The sequence below is a fragment of the Phyllopteryx taeniolatus genome, chromosome 16, assembly GCF_024500385.1.
Source record: "Phyllopteryx taeniolatus isolate TA_2022b chromosome 16, UOR_Ptae_1.2, whole genome shotgun sequence".
Classification (NCBI taxonomy): Eukaryota; Metazoa; Chordata; class Actinopteri; order Syngnathiformes; family Syngnathidae; genus Phyllopteryx; species Phyllopteryx taeniolatus.
The window spans coordinates 5,239,318-5,255,668 of NC_084517.1; the positions used below are offsets into that span (position 1 = coordinate 5,239,318).

Below are 16,351 nucleotides of genomic sequence, written 5' to 3' on the forward strand. Positions count from 1 at the left end.
GCGCCTGCTGCGTTTTAATCCTCCGCTAACACCTCAGTGTCTTTACAAAGGTGTCATAGCGTGATCACATGTCCACCTTCTAAATCTGACACGGAGCTGTCTGGATTTAGGTGGTCATGACCATAATCTTCTCTGCTACCGTGAAAGCAGGCCAGAGTGAGCACAAGCCAAGAAGGAGAAGAAGTAGCAGCAATGGGGAACACCAAGAGCAGCATGTTGTCCAAGGAACTTCTGGAGGAGTTGAAATCCAACACCAAGTACTCGGAGGCCGAACTGTGCAGCTGGTACCAGTCCTTCCTCCGGGAATGTCCTGGCGGGAAGATCAGCAAGGAGCAGTTTGAAGGCATTTACGCCAGCTTCTTCCCGGATGCCGACCCCACCGCCTACGCCCGCCACGTCTTCCGTAGCTTCGACACCAACTCTGACGGCACCCTGGACTTCAAGGAGTACATCGTGGCACTGCACCTGACCTCGGGCGGAAGGACCCGGCAGAAGTTGGAGTGGGCCTTCGCCCTCTACGACGTAGACGGCAACGGGACCATCAGCAAGAACGAGATCCTGGAGATCGTCAGGGTACAAACAACTTCTGCTCTTCTTGATTAATGTCCTAACATCTTGTTAGCAGACTCGCAAAGCAAAGTCTGCAGAACCTTACAAATACTGCTTAGTCATCAATACATTTGTAGAAGTACAGTAAGTTAGTAAGTCGCAACCGTGCCTTGTGTACTTCGTGTATGCAAATCAGTTAAGTAACACCTGCGCCTTATTCAGTATATCTCAGGAGTGAAATGTACTAAGTTACATCTGCGACTTTGTGACGAAAAGAACAAGATCACGGATACAAGTGGCCAAAATAAGTTTACTCCGCAGGGTGTCTGGTCTCTCCCTAAGAAATAGGGTGAGAAGCTCGGTCATCCGAGAGGGGCTCAGAGTCGAGCTGCTGCTCCTCCACATCAAGAGGACCCAGATGAGGAGGCCTAAATGGCTGGCCTGAGAACGGCTCAGGATCCCCCTGGACGACATGGCTTGTAAGGGGGAAGTCTGGATTGTACAACATCCGTGCCTTACATGTCTTACAACACACATGGTTGGCTTCCCGAATCTCGTGAGTGCAACTTAGTAAGTCGCGTGGGGCCTTCGCGCTCTATGACATGGAGTGCAACGGAACGATCAGCAAGAACGTGATACTGAAGATTGTCAGGGTACGAATGCCTTCTGCACTTCCTCAGTGACGTCTTCTCAGCTGGTTGGCAGGAATACAAAACAATCTGCAGATTCTTCAATGGTTCTACTATTAATATTGCTTAGTTGTCAATACACTAGTAGAGACAACAAGTGTTAAAATGAGCTCCATGTTACTTCCACGCAGTCCATCTTCAACATGATCCCAGCTGACGACCAGGAGAGCCTTTCCGAAGATGAGAACACGCCAGAGAAGAGAGCAGAGAAGGTCTGGTGCTTCTTTGGGAAGAAGGACAATGGTAATTCCCCGTCAACCAGAATGTTTTTAAAATTGTTTTTGTATTCATACGCTAATTCGTGTTCGTCAGACAAAATCTCAGAGGGCGAGTTCATCCAAGGGGTTATGGACAACAAAGACATCCTGCGTCTCATCCAGTACGACGAACCTCAGAAGATTAAAGACAAGCTGAAGGAGAAGAAACAGTAGGCCAGTGTGGTAGTGCGCAGACTGTTTCTGTTTCCCTTTATGTTGCCATGGCAACCGCACAGGAAGTGTTTCTCAACAACTAATTTTGGACCAAAACAAATCAAGAACATTGTCACTGTGTTGGGAATCAGAATGTGTCTTGATGACAGTGAACCCTGCATTCTCGCGATTCGGCATTCACAGATTTTTGGGAGGATTTTAGCACCATCTGGTGGCATCTCGATGTCAAGGAACTATGTTGAAGTGAGTTGAGGTGTTTCATTTAGACATAAACTCGTTGGACTGACGAGTCAAGCCCACTACAGTATATAGAAATCCCTCAATCGTTAGGGAGTAGACATTGAGTGAATGACTCCGAATGCAGTCGCTGAGTTTGGAATCATTCACCCATTCTCTTCTCCTGAAAGACTACAAAGGGATTTTTGGTTTACTTTTTAGGGAACTTTCTTGGTACTATTTAAAAATAGGGAGTAGGAAATGAGTAAATGATTCCAAACAGCCTCAATGACGCCATATTTTCAGCTCATGCTAAGGAAGTTGCCACTGCTTTGGGTTCTCAGTTCCATGCTGCCCCCCACAGGTCTGGAGTGTCATGGCAAGAAGCTGTGAATAATTAGCAGTATGCCTCCGCTAAGCTGCTTGCTTGAATGTGTTTACAAATGCCCTTAATTAAGTGCATGAGGACCCGGCCGGGGGGGGGGGGGGGGGGGGACTCAGGTTAAGCGCATTAATCCTGTCATGAGCTGAAGGTCGATGCCAAGTGCCCCAACTAAGAATCCAATCACAGTCATTGCACATTTCAACTTAGTACATTGAACGTTACATTTGGGACAGCCTCAAACGTATTGCAACGCACTTAATCTCATTAAAACACACTTTTTTTTTTAAAAAAGTATTCCTTCGTAGTATTAGTAATAATGCAGCTCCGAAGAAAATAAACAGAGAGGTATGTTTTTGAGTCACATTACATTTTATTTTAAACTGTCAACTACTGAAAGCATAGCTCCCTAATTCCAACTACAAATACTGTTTTTTTTAAAAATAGCATTTATTTGCAAATAATGAAAACTGGTCAACAAATTAGTTTTTTTCAGTTTCATTTAGACAACAATAGTGCTTTGCCTCCATCGTCTTGGTTGTTTTTATTTGCAGGAATAGTGAAAATCTGGTTCATAAGTACCTAGAGACGCCACAAGATGGTGGTAAAGCACTACTTTTGTCTGAGTGAAACTCCTCAACTTACTTCAAGATCGTTCCCTGGCACCAAGATGGCGTCAAAGCACTACTCTGGTCTAAATGAAACCCCTCAACTCACTTGAACGTAGTTCCTGCGCACCAAGATGCCACAAGACGGCGCCAAAGTCATACTTTGGACAAAAACAGTAAATAAGTGGGTTTAAAAAAAAAAAAAAAGATACAAATGTGAATCCACAAACGCCAAACTGCAAATATAAGTGCTCCTACAGAGAATATATTAGGTAAGGGACAAGTGTAACTCTCTGACACTCTTGCTAGACATATAGTCTGGAGCCAAACACAGTGCAGCTCAGCTTCTGGCAAGCAGAAGTCATGGCGAGCTATATGGTTCAAACAAAAAAGGAGGCGGTGAGAATGCAGTTTCCAGCTGTACAGATTTTGAGCAACCTAAAGAACTAACCTAATAATTCACACTGTTGCTGTTGCATTTGTCGGCATCCTTCATTTCCTAAAAAGAAAACAAACTATTGATGCTGCCATTTCCTACAAAGAAAAGATTCAAGCTTCCCAGGTTTCGTTTTAAATGCTATTAAATCCGTTCCTGTTTACAGAAAACTTGCACCGATTGTTTTGCATTTTGTGGCATCACTGTACCAGGTGTGAAGCTAAACCAGCAACTTAAAACCAAGGTACGCAGCGAACCGTGATTTTTGGCAAACCATGACATCATCATCCGAGTATCGACAAAATGTGTTCCTTGTCTTTTACGTGTTCTTTTGTCAAAAACGACTTGCTAAAGAGGATTTGCTTCCTGATTTACAGTTGCAGATTTATTACAGCAGAGGAAATGATTGAACAGAATTACAGACATAATGTGGAGGAGGGGGTGCGTTCGGTATCGAGGAGTGGTTGCCATAGTGTGGCACGCGGGCTCCCTCTCGTGGTGCTCACTCCGTGGGGAATGTGGCGAAGTTTTTAGCAACGAATGCTTGAAACCATCGCATCTCCGACGCCATCTTACAACAAATCAAGTCGCTTAAGGACAAATCAAGTGGCGAAATGGCAGCTCCTTTCAGAGCTTTAGGAAAGTCACCTGACTGAAGTGACCAATCATTTGCGAAATCAGCCAGCACCGTTGCAAAGTCTTCGCAATAGTTTTGAAAAAGTCAGATGGTATTGAGTCAAGACAGCTAGATGCAGGAACACTTGACAGCTGCTGAATCGTTTTCTCTTCAGTCTTTTGGTCAATTATATCAAATCCTGGGTGGTTTTAGGTGTAGCGTTTGATCATTTTGCTGATTTGTGCTGATGTTTGACCTGAAAAAGCTAATTCAATGCATTTATGAGTTGTGAGGAGGGGGGGGGGGGCGGTTGTTAACCACAGCAACAGAGTGTGAGTGTTGTTAAGGATGTTACTAATGATGTCAGAAAAATATTGTTTCCAGTTTCCTCCCACATCCCAAAAACATGCATGCTAGGTTAACTGAAGAAACCACATTGTGCACGTGTTACAACAGCGTGGCTTCGTCGTAAAAAAGAGTGCGGGTACTAGACTGGCCTGCCTGCAGTCCAGACCTGAAAAAGTCAAATTGAAAATGTGTGGCGCATTATGAAGCGTAAAATACGATAACGGAGACCCCGGACTGTTGAACAGCTGAAGCTGTACATCGAGCAAGAATGGGAAAGAATTCCACCTCCAAAGCTTCAACAATTTAGTGTCCTCAGTTCCCAAATGTTTACTGAATGCTGTTAAAAGAAAAGGTGATGTAACACAGTGGTAAACATGAGCCTGTCCCAGCTTTTTGGGAACGTGTTGCAGCCATCAAATTCTAAGGTCATGATTATTTGCTAAAAATAATGAAGTTGATCAGTTTGAAAATTAAATATCTTGTTTTTGTAGTGTATTCAATTCACTATAAGTTGAATATGATTTGCAAATCATTGTATTCTGTTATTATTTATGTTTAACACAAGGTCCCAACTTCATTGGAATCGGGGTTGTAAACACATTTAAAAAACAAACAAACAGTGATATGAAGCTCTACCTTCCCAGCATGCTCCCTGGACAAAAAAAAAAAAATGTCAGTATTTTCCCTAGAGTTGTTTCTCCTTCACGTTGCGCTTACATAACCAAGACCCCAAGTTGACTTTTCCAAGAGGAGCTTTATTATTCTTTTAAATTATTATTTACTATTAATATGACGGACAGGATGCATTCCACAATGTGCTCACCAAAAACATTCCCAAAAACATGAGACGGAAAGCACACGAGGGCGGGAAAGTTGCGGAGAACATCTTTCAAACATTGGATACACAACAACAAAACACAACAAGTGATCAGAAAGGACCATGACATGGATGGAGTGCAATACAGCATCCAAATAGAACGCACAAAGCAAAATGTATACACACACGCATGCACACACACGCACGCACACACACACACATACGCACTGCATATGCATTTAAAGTTAACAACCAACTAGGGTGCGCCACCGGACTGTATACATAGCAAAAATAAAACAGTAGAAAATGTTAGCGAACTATGGATCCTGGAAAAGACCACATGAATGTTTTATTTATTTATTTGATGTTCTTTTCATATTTGAAAGTCACACTTGTGAGATACATAAGTCATGTGTGCAACTTGTAAAAGTCGCACCCTCACCTTGTGTATCTCGCACACACAAATTAGTAAGTCATTCCTGCTTTTTACATATTTTGCACGCGGCAATTTGTAAGCCGCACCTGTGGCTTTGGCGAATCTCGCGCACGTAACTTAGCACGTCACACCCGTACCTTACGTACCTGCGCTTTATGTATGGCTTACGCACGAATTAGTCAGTCGCGCCCGCTGCTTTTACGAATCTCGCATGCGCAACTTGCTAAATCACACCCGCGCCTTACGTTCTTGCTTGTCTGTATGGCTAAATAAGTGGTGCGCACGTGTTGTAACTTGTGAGCCCGACATAAAAATTCAACCGGTTCATGTGGTCTCCCAGGTTCCTTACAAACACTTGAGGCACAAGAAGGTTTTCCAGTGTGATGCCTTCCAACTTTTTCCTGCCTCCCGTCCAGGTTTTCCAAGCATGCGTTTCCAGCAGCCATTTTTGAAAATCTTAAAATATTCCATCACAAGTTCCTCTTGATAACCAAAAATAAAAGAGAATAATATCAAGACTTTTTTTTTTTTTTTTTTTTTTTAAACAAGACACTAAAACGTTTGTCACGACAGCAGAAGTAGAATAGAAGAAGCAGCGAGCAGGGTTCACATGTACTAGGAACATGCTTGTTCTGGTTCTGGTTCTGGCTGTCTCTAGGCTTCAGATGTCCAAGTCCACGGGCCTGACGTGGCCCGTCTTGTTGTCTTGGACCCAAAGCTCTCGGTCCTTGGCCGGGTCCACCTTCTGCAGTAGCTGGTCTACCGGCTCCACCGTCTGGACACAGGAAGGTAGTGCAACCTTTTTTTTTTTTTTTTTTTTAAATGGACCAATCACAGTCAAAAAGATGCTGAAATGATCATCACCTGGTTGGCTCTTACACCCTTACCACTGGCATAAAATGAAGACTAGAAAAAACTATGCTAAGGCCTAACTAACTAACTAACTAACTAACCCAACCATTGTTCCAACAAACAAACTAACCAACCAACCAGTGTCTGAGCAAACAAAAAGCTAAATAACCAACTAAATTGCTACCTAACTATGATATGTAACCAAGCAATGAACAACAACTTACCGAACAATTTAAGTAACCAACTAGCTAATTAACTAAATAACCGATTTACCATACCAACCAACAAACCATTGTTCCAGTGACAATTGAACAAACAAACTAGCTGCGAACATAGTAATACTTGAATTACCGGTCACATAAGCTAATACTTCAGTCACATGCTGTATGTAAGGATTAGTTGCAGGGATTGAATGAAATGTTGTTTCCCATATGAATAGAGAAGTTTTTCTCGTGTGTAAATCTCAAATGTCGAGCGGCAAGAAAAGGCTTTGGACTCACGCCCTGGTTGAACATGTCCGTCTCGTGCCTCAACGTCGTGTACTGCCTCAGGTGTTGCTGGATCCACTCGATGCGATCCACCTCCAGCTTCTCCAGCTCCTGATTGGACGCCGCCACAACAACAACAACAACAACAACAACAACAACACGTATCTTCATCTGCTCCTTTTCATTATTATCATGAAGAAACTTAAGTTGTTCATTTTTTTCCTATTCAAATGAATGGAAGTAGTTTACCATGCTGGTGGTCACCATTTCTTCAAACCACTTGGACTGAGCCTGGTTGTAAAGGTCAACGCAGCGCATAAGGTCATCTCCTGAAACATGAGCACACACGCGCACACACACAGAAACATGATTATATGCCATGAAGAATTGTACTGAAGCGCACATCTAGGCAACAACGGACTAGTCGACAGTCACTATTAGGGCACGCGTCGGCAAAGAAGGACTAGTCAGTCATTTTCTTGCGTGGCCTGACCTGCTTGTGTGGATTTCCTGCGAGCCTTCTTGATGTCTTCTTCTGTCTTGTTACTGAGTTTGATCTCCAGCTGCTGCGTCTTGACGTCCAGATCCTTCTGACGCTCAGCCAAAGCTTTACGGGCCTGTAACGCAAATGATGCCGAGTTTCCTGAAGTTCCAAGAGTAATAATAATACAAGTACCTTCTCGACGCCGATGTATCGGCTGGCGAGTTGTTTCCTGAGGTCTGCGATGTGATGGTCGTACTTCTTCAGGTCCTTCTTGAAGTTGTCGGCTCGGAACGTCAGCAGAGGTTTCTCAACCTCTGAGTGAAGCTAAACCCAACAACAACAACATCTCACCAGGATGGAACACTGGTTCCAGTCCTTATGTGGCCGTCGAGCGTTATCGTGTATTCCCGTATTTTCTCTCGAGACACTTATTAATTTGCTTGCTACTTTGTTCTTCAAAGTTGGTTCCTCTACGCTACAATGCGGTTCCAGCCAGAACTATCTGACAAGTATACCGTACCAACCAGTCACTTATTTAGGTGTTTTGCAATTTCGTGTCACAATAGCTTAGCAATTAGCATGAGGAAGAAGAAATGTCTGACTGCCTAAACAACCAACCAACCATTAAACTAACTTGCTGAATAACCAACCAAACTACCCAACTAACTAGCTAATTTATGAAGTAACTATCTGAAGAACTACCCGCATGAATGACTGACTGCCTAACTATAAAACCAACCACCCAACTAAGTAGCTTAGTAACTAACCAAACAACTCCCCAACTAACTAGCTGATTAACCAGCCAAACTAACGAACCAGAACTACTCAAACACCCGAATAAAGAGCAGACTAACCAACCAAACTATCTGTCTAACTAACTATGTGAATGACTGACTGCATCACATACCCACCAACCGTAAAACTAACTAGCCGATTAAACAAAGCAACCAAACTCACTTATCATCTAACGTAAACGTTACCTTGTTGGAGAACTTGAGGTGGACTTCAGCCTCGTCGTGCAGACTCTTTTTTAGCTGAGTCCAAGCTTCTCCCAGAGTTCTGAAAACAACCAAAAGGCACTTCATTAGGCACACCAGCTAATCAGGCCACTTCATTACTTGTCACTAATCAATCAGGTTTGATTGGCAACAGGTTCATTGATGTTGTTCTTCATTGCATACAAAGTATGCTTTCATTTGACTCACATACATAGTGTATACAACTTTAAAAGATGTTCAACTGTGACACGACTGGAGTATGAGCTTGTTTATTTTTCCCGTTGTTATTTGTGTCGAGGCGGCACGGCGACCGACCGGTTAGCACATCCGCCTCACAGTTCGGTGGAGCCCGGTTCAAATCCAGCCTCACCTGTGTGGCGTTTGCATGTTCTTTCCGTGCCTGCGTGGGTTTTCTCCAGGCACTCCGTTTTCCTCCCACATCCCAAAAACATTGCACGGTAGGTTAATTGAAGACTCTAAATTGTCCATAGGTTTGAATGGGAGTGTGAATGGTTGTTTGTTTATATGGGCCCTGCTCTTGGCTGGCAAGCAGTTCAGGGCGTTAACCCGCCTCCTGCCCGCAGTCAAGTGGGATAGGCTCCAGCGTACCCGCGACCCTCGTGAGGAGAAGCGGCGTAGAAAATAGATGGCTATTTGTGTTGATTGTTGACGGTTATCAAACTGAGCCGACCCTGATCTTAGTTGGATTTGAACCAAATCTGAACCTGATCTGAACCAAATTTGAACCTACTCTGTACCTAATTTCAACCTGACTCCAACCCCCCCGCCCCCACCCCCCACAGGTTGCTGTCCTCTCACCCTTCTTCCTGTGCTGCTAGAGTGCTGAGGGACAGTTTGGACAAGTTCTTGGCATACTCCTCCTCAATCTTGATCCTGAAACACAGACAGAATGGAGACACGGGCTGTTGGGAATCGCACTCTGGCCACGGTATCGTGAGTTTGCAATACTGAAGTGCGGTGGTGCTGAGGATAGCTTATCCTTATCGTGCTCTCAATGTATCCCACAATGCATCCTGAAAAGTAGCCAACAACCCATTGTCATTCAGAAAAGCAATACTTTTAAGGTTGAATTAAATAATGGATTGACTGATTTGTAATTGGTTACAACGAGAATATGTTATTATTTTATCGTTAGAATAAACTATTTGACAACAAGGTTGGGCAAAGTATACGACTCAGACGGTTCTTTTATCCGGCCCAAGCAAGTGTTTACATCATTTTCTATTTTGTGCTAAAATGGGTTCATTTAAAGTTATTTATTATTTTGTTTGTTATTTTATTTTAAGTAATAAGTCAAACAAACAATCGTATTAAGTAACATTTTAAGAAATAATTGATCGATGAATGATAATTACATGAATTATAAATACTCCAATTTAGAAATGCCAATAAATGATTCTTTTCCATCCAAGTTTGAACTACATCATCCGTGAATGAGATGGCCCATTTGTCCACTTTACAACTAAAACGGTCTTATTGTGAGCTGCTGGTTGTACCTCTCGTGGACAAACTCGGCCATCTCCTTCTGCATCTGTTTGCCCTTCAGTTGCTTCTGCAGCAGAACCTCGAAGCCCCCCACCGACGTGGCCCCCTGAGGGTCCTTCTTGTCCGTCTGCAAGACAGGAAGTCCGACTTGTTCACAGGGAGCGCACCTTCCAGGCTTGGCTGAACATTTTAGTGTTGATACATACAATGTTTAGTTCTCTTTTGTTCGGTGTGGCAGTTTTATTGTAAGTTTCAAATTGGGGTGACCAATAATCAGCTTGAAGCAAGCATGCTTGGCCTCTTATTTGGAGGAGTGTCTGCTTTTTGTTTCCTCAAAGTGATGTTTTTTAGAGGTGCATCGATTAATCGATTAATCGTTTCGAGACCTTGTTTAACTTGAAATTGTCGAAATCCTCGGAATTTCAGCCTCTCAACGGTAAATATTAATCATTACATTTATGATAATAATAAAGCAGAGTGATTATCTTTGTGTTTGATCAAAATAGGACATTTGCAAACATCTTCTTTTACTTTGGACAACAATCATCAATACAGTAATTTTCTGGCAATTTACGGACCAAACCAATAACTGAATCATAATCAGTTAAGGCTTGCTCATTTTCTGCATTGTCCATTTGAAATCATGTCCTGTATTTTAATGAAGGCATGGACATTTTATAAACCTTTTAAAATCTGATTAGTCCAAAAAAAAAAATTATCGACAGATGAATCAATACTAAATAATAAAATACTAATACTAAATGTGGAACTGACCCAGAAGTAATCGCAGTAGCTCCATTCGTTGGGTTTGAGCAGCTGCTGCTCAGGCCCTTCTCCGGGAAGCGGGAACGTCACGCCGTTGATCTGGACACAGTCGGAACCGAGGTCCGAACAAACAAGAAGTTAGAGCAGGAACAGACATGAAGTCAGAGCCTCCATCCATTCTCCTAACCGCTTATCCTCACCGGGGTCGCAAGTGTGCTGGCACCTATCTCAGCTGACTTCGCACAGGGTACACCCTGAACTGGTCGCCGGCCATACGCAGGGCACATTCAGTAGAAAACAAACAACCATTCAGACTCACATTCACACCTACAGACAATTTTAGAGTCTTCAATTAACCTACCATTTTTGGAATGTGAGAGGAAACCGGAGTACCCCCACGCGGGCATGGGAGGAACATGCAAACTCCACTCAGGGGAGGCCGGATTTGAACCCAGGTCCTCAGAACTGTGAGGCAGACGTGCTGACCAGTTGCGCACTGTACCGAAGTCTGAGCAGGAAGATGTTGTCAAATGTTGCAAACATTTGGGGGGGGGAAGCAATGGCACGGAAGAGGGAAAAAAAAGGTCAAGCAGCCAGCAGAAAAGCTCTGTTGCCACGGCGACATGGAAGCCATCGGGAAGGGGGTTAGAGAGGGAGGATGGGGGAGGGGGGGGGGGGCTTAACACGGTCAGTGTGGTCCATGTCAAGACTCCGGCGTACAGCTCTAATTAGTCTCACGCTTGAAATTATATAAGACACAGACACACACACACACCATCTGTGATTGTGATCAAACACGCGCACACACACACACACACGAAATCATGGCAGGTGGAGGTCAGGTGACATTATGCGGTGGGCAGCACAGTGGAAGAGTGGTTAGCGCGTCTGCCTCACAGTTCGGGGTTTCAATCTGGGCTGCGACCTTCCTGTGAGGAGTTGAGCTGGGATAGGCTCCAGCTCAACTCCACCTCATACACAGTCGAGGCAGGATTGCGTTACCACGACAACCAGGGGTGGAGCTCGTCTTTTCACGTCTTTTCCGTTGAGTACTACAAATACTACAGTACAGTAACTACAGTTTTTTTCGAAAAGATTTGTATTTCAATCCATTCCAATGGGGACAATTGATTTCATACACAAATAAATGGAGTTATGAGCTTGATCAGTCATCACAGGGCGAATTCAACTCGTAAGTCAAGGTATTGCTGCTTCGCCGTCGTTGGAATTTTGTGCTGCAATGAATGCGAGCCATTGTGACAAGCAACGTGACGACGTGCGATTTAATCATCATTGTTTCACTCTCACCAACATCCATCCTCCATCCCATGATGTCCCAGTGGACCAGAAGCAGATGACTAACACAACCCGCTTACATAATCACACACACACACACACACACACACACAAACACACACGATTGGCTTCAGGACACGAAGCGAAAAAGTGGCCGATTTAGCGAGAGTCGCTTTGTTAATTTTCCGCCGAGTGGATCAAAGTGACAGTTGCCATGACGACGGTTGCCATGAAGACGCCCGCCGCCCGACACGTTTATCGCACCGCGGCGACGAGACGGCGACATCCGACACCGGTACGGGACTGGCCGCCCGTGATATGATCTGATGGCATGCTTGATTCGGCTGTTGCTAGGCAACACGTGACTTACCCTCTCCACCCCCCCTGAAGAAAACAGTCTGTTGCCTCCTCTTCCATTTTCCAGGTCTGGACAAAACGTTTTCCAGAACCAGGGTCCAAATGCCCATCCCCCCCCCCCCCCCCCCCCTTCCCCCGGTAGCGTCCCCCCCCCCCACCAACAAGCCACTACACGTGAAGGTGAAAGAAAGGTTAGGACTCCATCTTCTATCTGAGGGTCAACCATGCTTGTGTGTGCGTGTGCGTGTCTCCATGACAACGGTGTGCGCGTGAGTGTAACGTGAGGCGCACACAAACGCATGACGTCATGTTGACGATTGCGTGGTAAGCCGTTTGAGCATTTATTCCAGCTCAAGGGCCATGCACTAGTATGCTCGTTGTCCTCACTAGTAAGATAATTCAGCGCACTAGTAGAACAATTGTATGTTACTAGTAATGTTTTTTTCCACTACTAGTGCCACTTTTGGCCTACTGTAGTTTAGCCTTAAAGCTGTTAGAGCAATTTTTCAATGTCCAGTCTGAGATACATGTACTAGTATGCTCTTTGTCCTGTAAATGACTACTGTATTAGGACAACTTTGGCATACTAGTGAATCAACTTCATGTCACTAGTGAGGCAAAACTCTGCACTTGCTGACAACTATGCACCATTTGTGTTTTTAGTGAAGCACTAGATGTTAACTAGTAGAATTCTAAGTCAACAGTAGCACTAGTAGCATGCAGTTGTCATCTAGTGTACAGATTTGCCGACAATTAGTAAGACAGTTGTCCGACTGAATAGCAAGGATATCGAAATATCCATATGTGCCTACTAGTTGGGCCTAGTAGCGTTACTAGTGCAGCATAGTCGTTTACTAGTAAGGTATAATTGTGTATTACTAGTAAGCCAAAAGTGGATCTACTAGTGCCGCACTAGTAGTTGAAAATGTTCAGTATGGCAGTTGAATTGTCTTACTAATGAGTACAAAGATCATACTAGTACACAGACCTAAGGCCGAAAACGTGACGCCACCAAAACACACACACACGCACACGCACACACACATATACACATATATATATATATATATATATATACACGCACACACATATACAGTATGATATAGGTGGCGCCTCAAAACCGCAGACAGGGTCACAGCATGTCAGTTGATATACGGCGTTCAATCGTTTGGAGCGCGGCGAAGAATCGCTGACTTTAATTTTTAATTTTAATAGTCCTCATCAGTCACGTTCGGCCGCGTTGCTCGGTGTGCGGCGGTCCTCATATGGAATAAATGCTCATAGGTTTTTGTTGTTTCACGTGACAGCTTTAAACAAACAAACAAACAAAAAAAGATGTTGTTTGCGTCTTTTTGCTGCATTTTTTCAGCCTGGTGTCAGTTTGGGCTTTTGTCGCCATGGAAACTGGACCTGCTGCATCTCGTCGCTCGCACGACTGCCGCGGGTCACAAAACCCGCGCCGCCTCCCCGCCCCCCCCGCTCCACCCTCCGATTCCTCTCATGCCTCCACGCATCATTAACAAACCAAATGAAAAGCGCTACGAACGCGGTGACGTGAAAGAACAGCAGAAGAAGAGAAAGAAGAAGGGAGTGAGCATTTTATATTTGTTGACTGTTTTACAGCGCGGCACGGTGGATGAGTGGTGAGCGCGTCTGCCTCACAGTTCTGTGGTTTGGGGTGAGAAACTGAGCTTACACGATCCGCTCAAGTCTGTGTGCGTTTTTTCTCCGCCTTCCTCCCGCATCCCAAAAACATCCATGTTAGGTTCATGAGAGGGAACGCTTGTTTGTCTGTATGAGTCCTGTTACTGGCTGCCGATCAAGTCGGTCCTTTGTCTGTCAGGTGGAAAAGACTCCAGCTGACCCAAACCATCATCAGTAAAAGCGTCATAGAAAAGGAACGAGTGGACGGATTGTTTACAGACAGGAAGTCACACCTACAAACACCCAGAATGCCTTGAGGCAGCAGATGGATGAGGAAGTCACTCACCGTGGTCTTGGTGTCCTTCACCTCATGGACTCGCCTCCGGGCGGGCGACACGGATCCGGGCGGCTGCGGGGAGAGACACGACGGGTCGTCAAAACTCTCCTCGGTGTCAAAGCTGCCCTCCATGCTGCTCCCTCACGCCTCCTCCTGCTCCTGTTCCTGTTTCTGCCCTTGCTCGAGCCTTCACTCGCCACGCTGGGATGAGAATGTAGAGGAAAGAGGTGGGAGGGTTGGGAGGCACCGTGGAGGTAAGAGGAAGGGGGTGTGTGGGGTAGGGGGCGGCAAGTGTAGCCTCAGGTTACTCTGCTGCCCTGTGAGGAGATGGATGCCAGCTGGGAAGGTGGGGGGGGGGGGGGGGGGGGGGGGGGGGGGTGAGGGCTGGGAGGGGGTGGGGGGTGGGCGCAGACTGTAAGAATCAGCAGCAAGCCGCCTCACCTCGCCTCACGACAATGTGTGATAGCAAGAGAAAACGAGCAGCAGCAGGAGGAGGGGGGGATGGAGGGAGGAGGAGTGCTTATTTACACCGCCCGCCCGAGAGAGAGGCGGTGGGGGCTCTGATGCATGATGGTCTTTAAAAGCCTCATTACAACAACAGGCGGGGAGGGGCTGTGGGGTTTAACCAATGAGGAACAAGCCTCCGTTTGGAAAGGTGACGAAGAAGAAGTGAGAAAAGGGCAAAAGGGCAGGCAAAATTCTGGCTGGATTGGGAATCACTACCGAGCCTCTTAAAGTGGCTTATATGCCCTGTTGGGAAGATTACTTTGGAAAGGTCGTCGCTTACAATTGCAAGTTACCCTGGCGAAACTCTAATAGTCGTGCAACTAATTCAATTCATTTGTAAAATAAAGAAAAAAAGGAATAATATAAGAAATTACATGTGATTACATTTCGATTCCTTTTCTTAATGTTGAATGAATGCATCAACAGGAGTCAGGACCCTTGGATGTGAACTCTAAAGAAGTGGATTCCAACCGTACATCATTATTTTGGAATTAACTACACATTTGTTCCTTACACACATAATAAAGTGATCAATTATGATATATATATATATATATCAATGCAGAGGTAGCCAAAAATCGTATTGTCGCTCACGAATAATATCACTCAAGTAAAAGGAAAAAGACTTGAGTAAGAGTAAGCACCGTGGTGCCTTGAGATACGAGCGGCACGTCTTACGACCTCGTCAAGATGCGAGCCGTCGTTCGGCTGCTTGTTTTTTTGGCTTTGACAAAGATTTGCGATGCGAGCGCTCGGCGGTGGCGGTGAGCTCGACTCGGCTCGCTTCATTCGCGACCGGCAGCGGTTCGGCAGACAATTTAGCAGTTCTTCCACAAAAAGAGGCTTCAATCTGTTTATTACCACCCGAAGTTGAAGTTTACTGTCAACCTAAACATCAAACAAAGACAATGAGTCATTGTCTATTTCTAACAACCACATAACCTTTACCTTCAAATCCAAGTATAAACAATAAAGCACATAAAGACAGAGACCGCAAAACCTATGTGAAAACACCAGTCGGAGCCCAGTGGAACTGAATTTCACTCATTCACTGCCAGCTGTTTTGAAAGTTACTTACCTGTATACCGCCAGCCGTTTTGACTGATATTTCAATGTGACAATGTACCTTAATGTACCTGTTGAAAACCCTACTTGACAAATTTAGGAATCGGTGGCAGGTGGCAGTAAACGGTTGGATTCCAGTCGACTAATCTAAACGTCACTGGCAGTGAATGAGTTGTTTCCAAAAGAGTGGACTTGGGCACGACGGCCGCTCACTCTATATTGGCTAATGTTGTCTCTTGGACCACACGCTCCACCACGCCACCCGCCCTAACACCTTCCTCCCAGCATGCACCTGCACGTCCCGACAGAGGTCACGCAATAGCTCACCTTGGCGGCACACAACATGGCGGCGAGCGAAGACCGAGGCGTCCGACACGCTCGTCTCGGACGAAAGGTGTCGGGTAAAACCTCGATGGTCCGTATGGGCCAACATGGGCATCTGTCGTCTGACTCATTTGGTTCACGTGGTCTGGCACCGGGCCACCGATCGGTGCCAACGTGGCCGCAGGCGCTGCGGCTATGCT

The 16,351-nt window shown here is 45.2% G+C and overlaps 2 protein-coding genes across 2 annotated transcripts; one reads left to right on the forward strand and one right to left on the reverse strand.

The window, feature by feature from the left end:
• Positions 1-103: 103 nt before the first annotated feature.
• rcvrna (recoverin a) lies at positions 104-6,076 on the forward strand. The gene is made up of 3 exons (XM_061749288.1): positions 104-573; positions 1,370-1,481; positions 1,551-6,076. Exons 1-3 carry the CDS (start codon positions 193-195, stop codon positions 1,667-1,669), a joined length of 612 nt encoding a protein of 203 aa, XP_061605272.1. The 5' UTR covers positions 104-192; the 3' UTR covers positions 1,670-6,076.
• Positions 5,010-16,232, reverse strand: gas7a (growth arrest-specific 7a). The gene is made up of 11 exons (XM_061749286.1): positions 16,155-16,232; positions 14,265-14,456; positions 10,631-10,720; positions 9,868-9,983; positions 9,170-9,244; positions 8,333-8,411; positions 7,545-7,676; positions 7,362-7,485; positions 7,118-7,197; positions 6,881-6,979; positions 5,010-6,303 (listed from the first exon to the last, which is right to left on the reverse strand). Exons 2-11 carry the CDS (start codon positions 14,385-14,387, stop codon positions 6,190-6,192), a joined length of 1,032 nt encoding a protein of 343 aa, XP_061605270.1. The 5' UTR covers positions 14,388-14,456; positions 16,155-16,232; the 3' UTR covers positions 5,010-6,189.
• Positions 16,233-16,351: the final 119 nt, after the last annotated feature.

What these genes read in the sequence shown, in the direction of transcription:
- rcvrna (XM_061749288.1), top strand. Translation starts at nt 193, where the DNA reads ATGGGGAACACCAAGAGCAGCATGTTGTCCAAGGAACTTCTGGAGGAG. An exon ending in AGATCCTGGAGATCGTCAGG is followed by an intron (nt 574 to 1,369) that starts GTACAAACAACT and finishes ACTTCCACGCAG; the next exon opens with TCCATCTTCAACATGATCCC. An exon ending in CTTTGGGAAGAAGGACAATG is followed by an intron (nt 1,482 to 1,550) that starts GTAATTCCCCGT and finishes CGTGTTCGTCAG; the next exon opens with ACAAAATCTCAGAGGGCGAG.
- gas7a (XM_061749286.1), bottom strand. Translation starts at nt 14,387, where the DNA reads ATGGAGGGCAGCTTTGACACCGAGGAGAGTTTTGACGACCCGTCGTGT. An exon ending in GATACATCGGCGTCGAGAAG is followed by an intron (nt 7,486 to 7,544) that starts GTACTTGTATTA and finishes TTTGCGTTACAG; the next exon opens with GCCCGTAAAGCTTTGGCTGA. An exon ending in CGGACATGTTCAACCAGGGC is followed by an intron (nt 6,304 to 6,880) that starts GTGAGTCCAAAG and finishes TCCTGTGTCCAG; the next exon opens with ACGGTGGAGCCGGTAGACCA.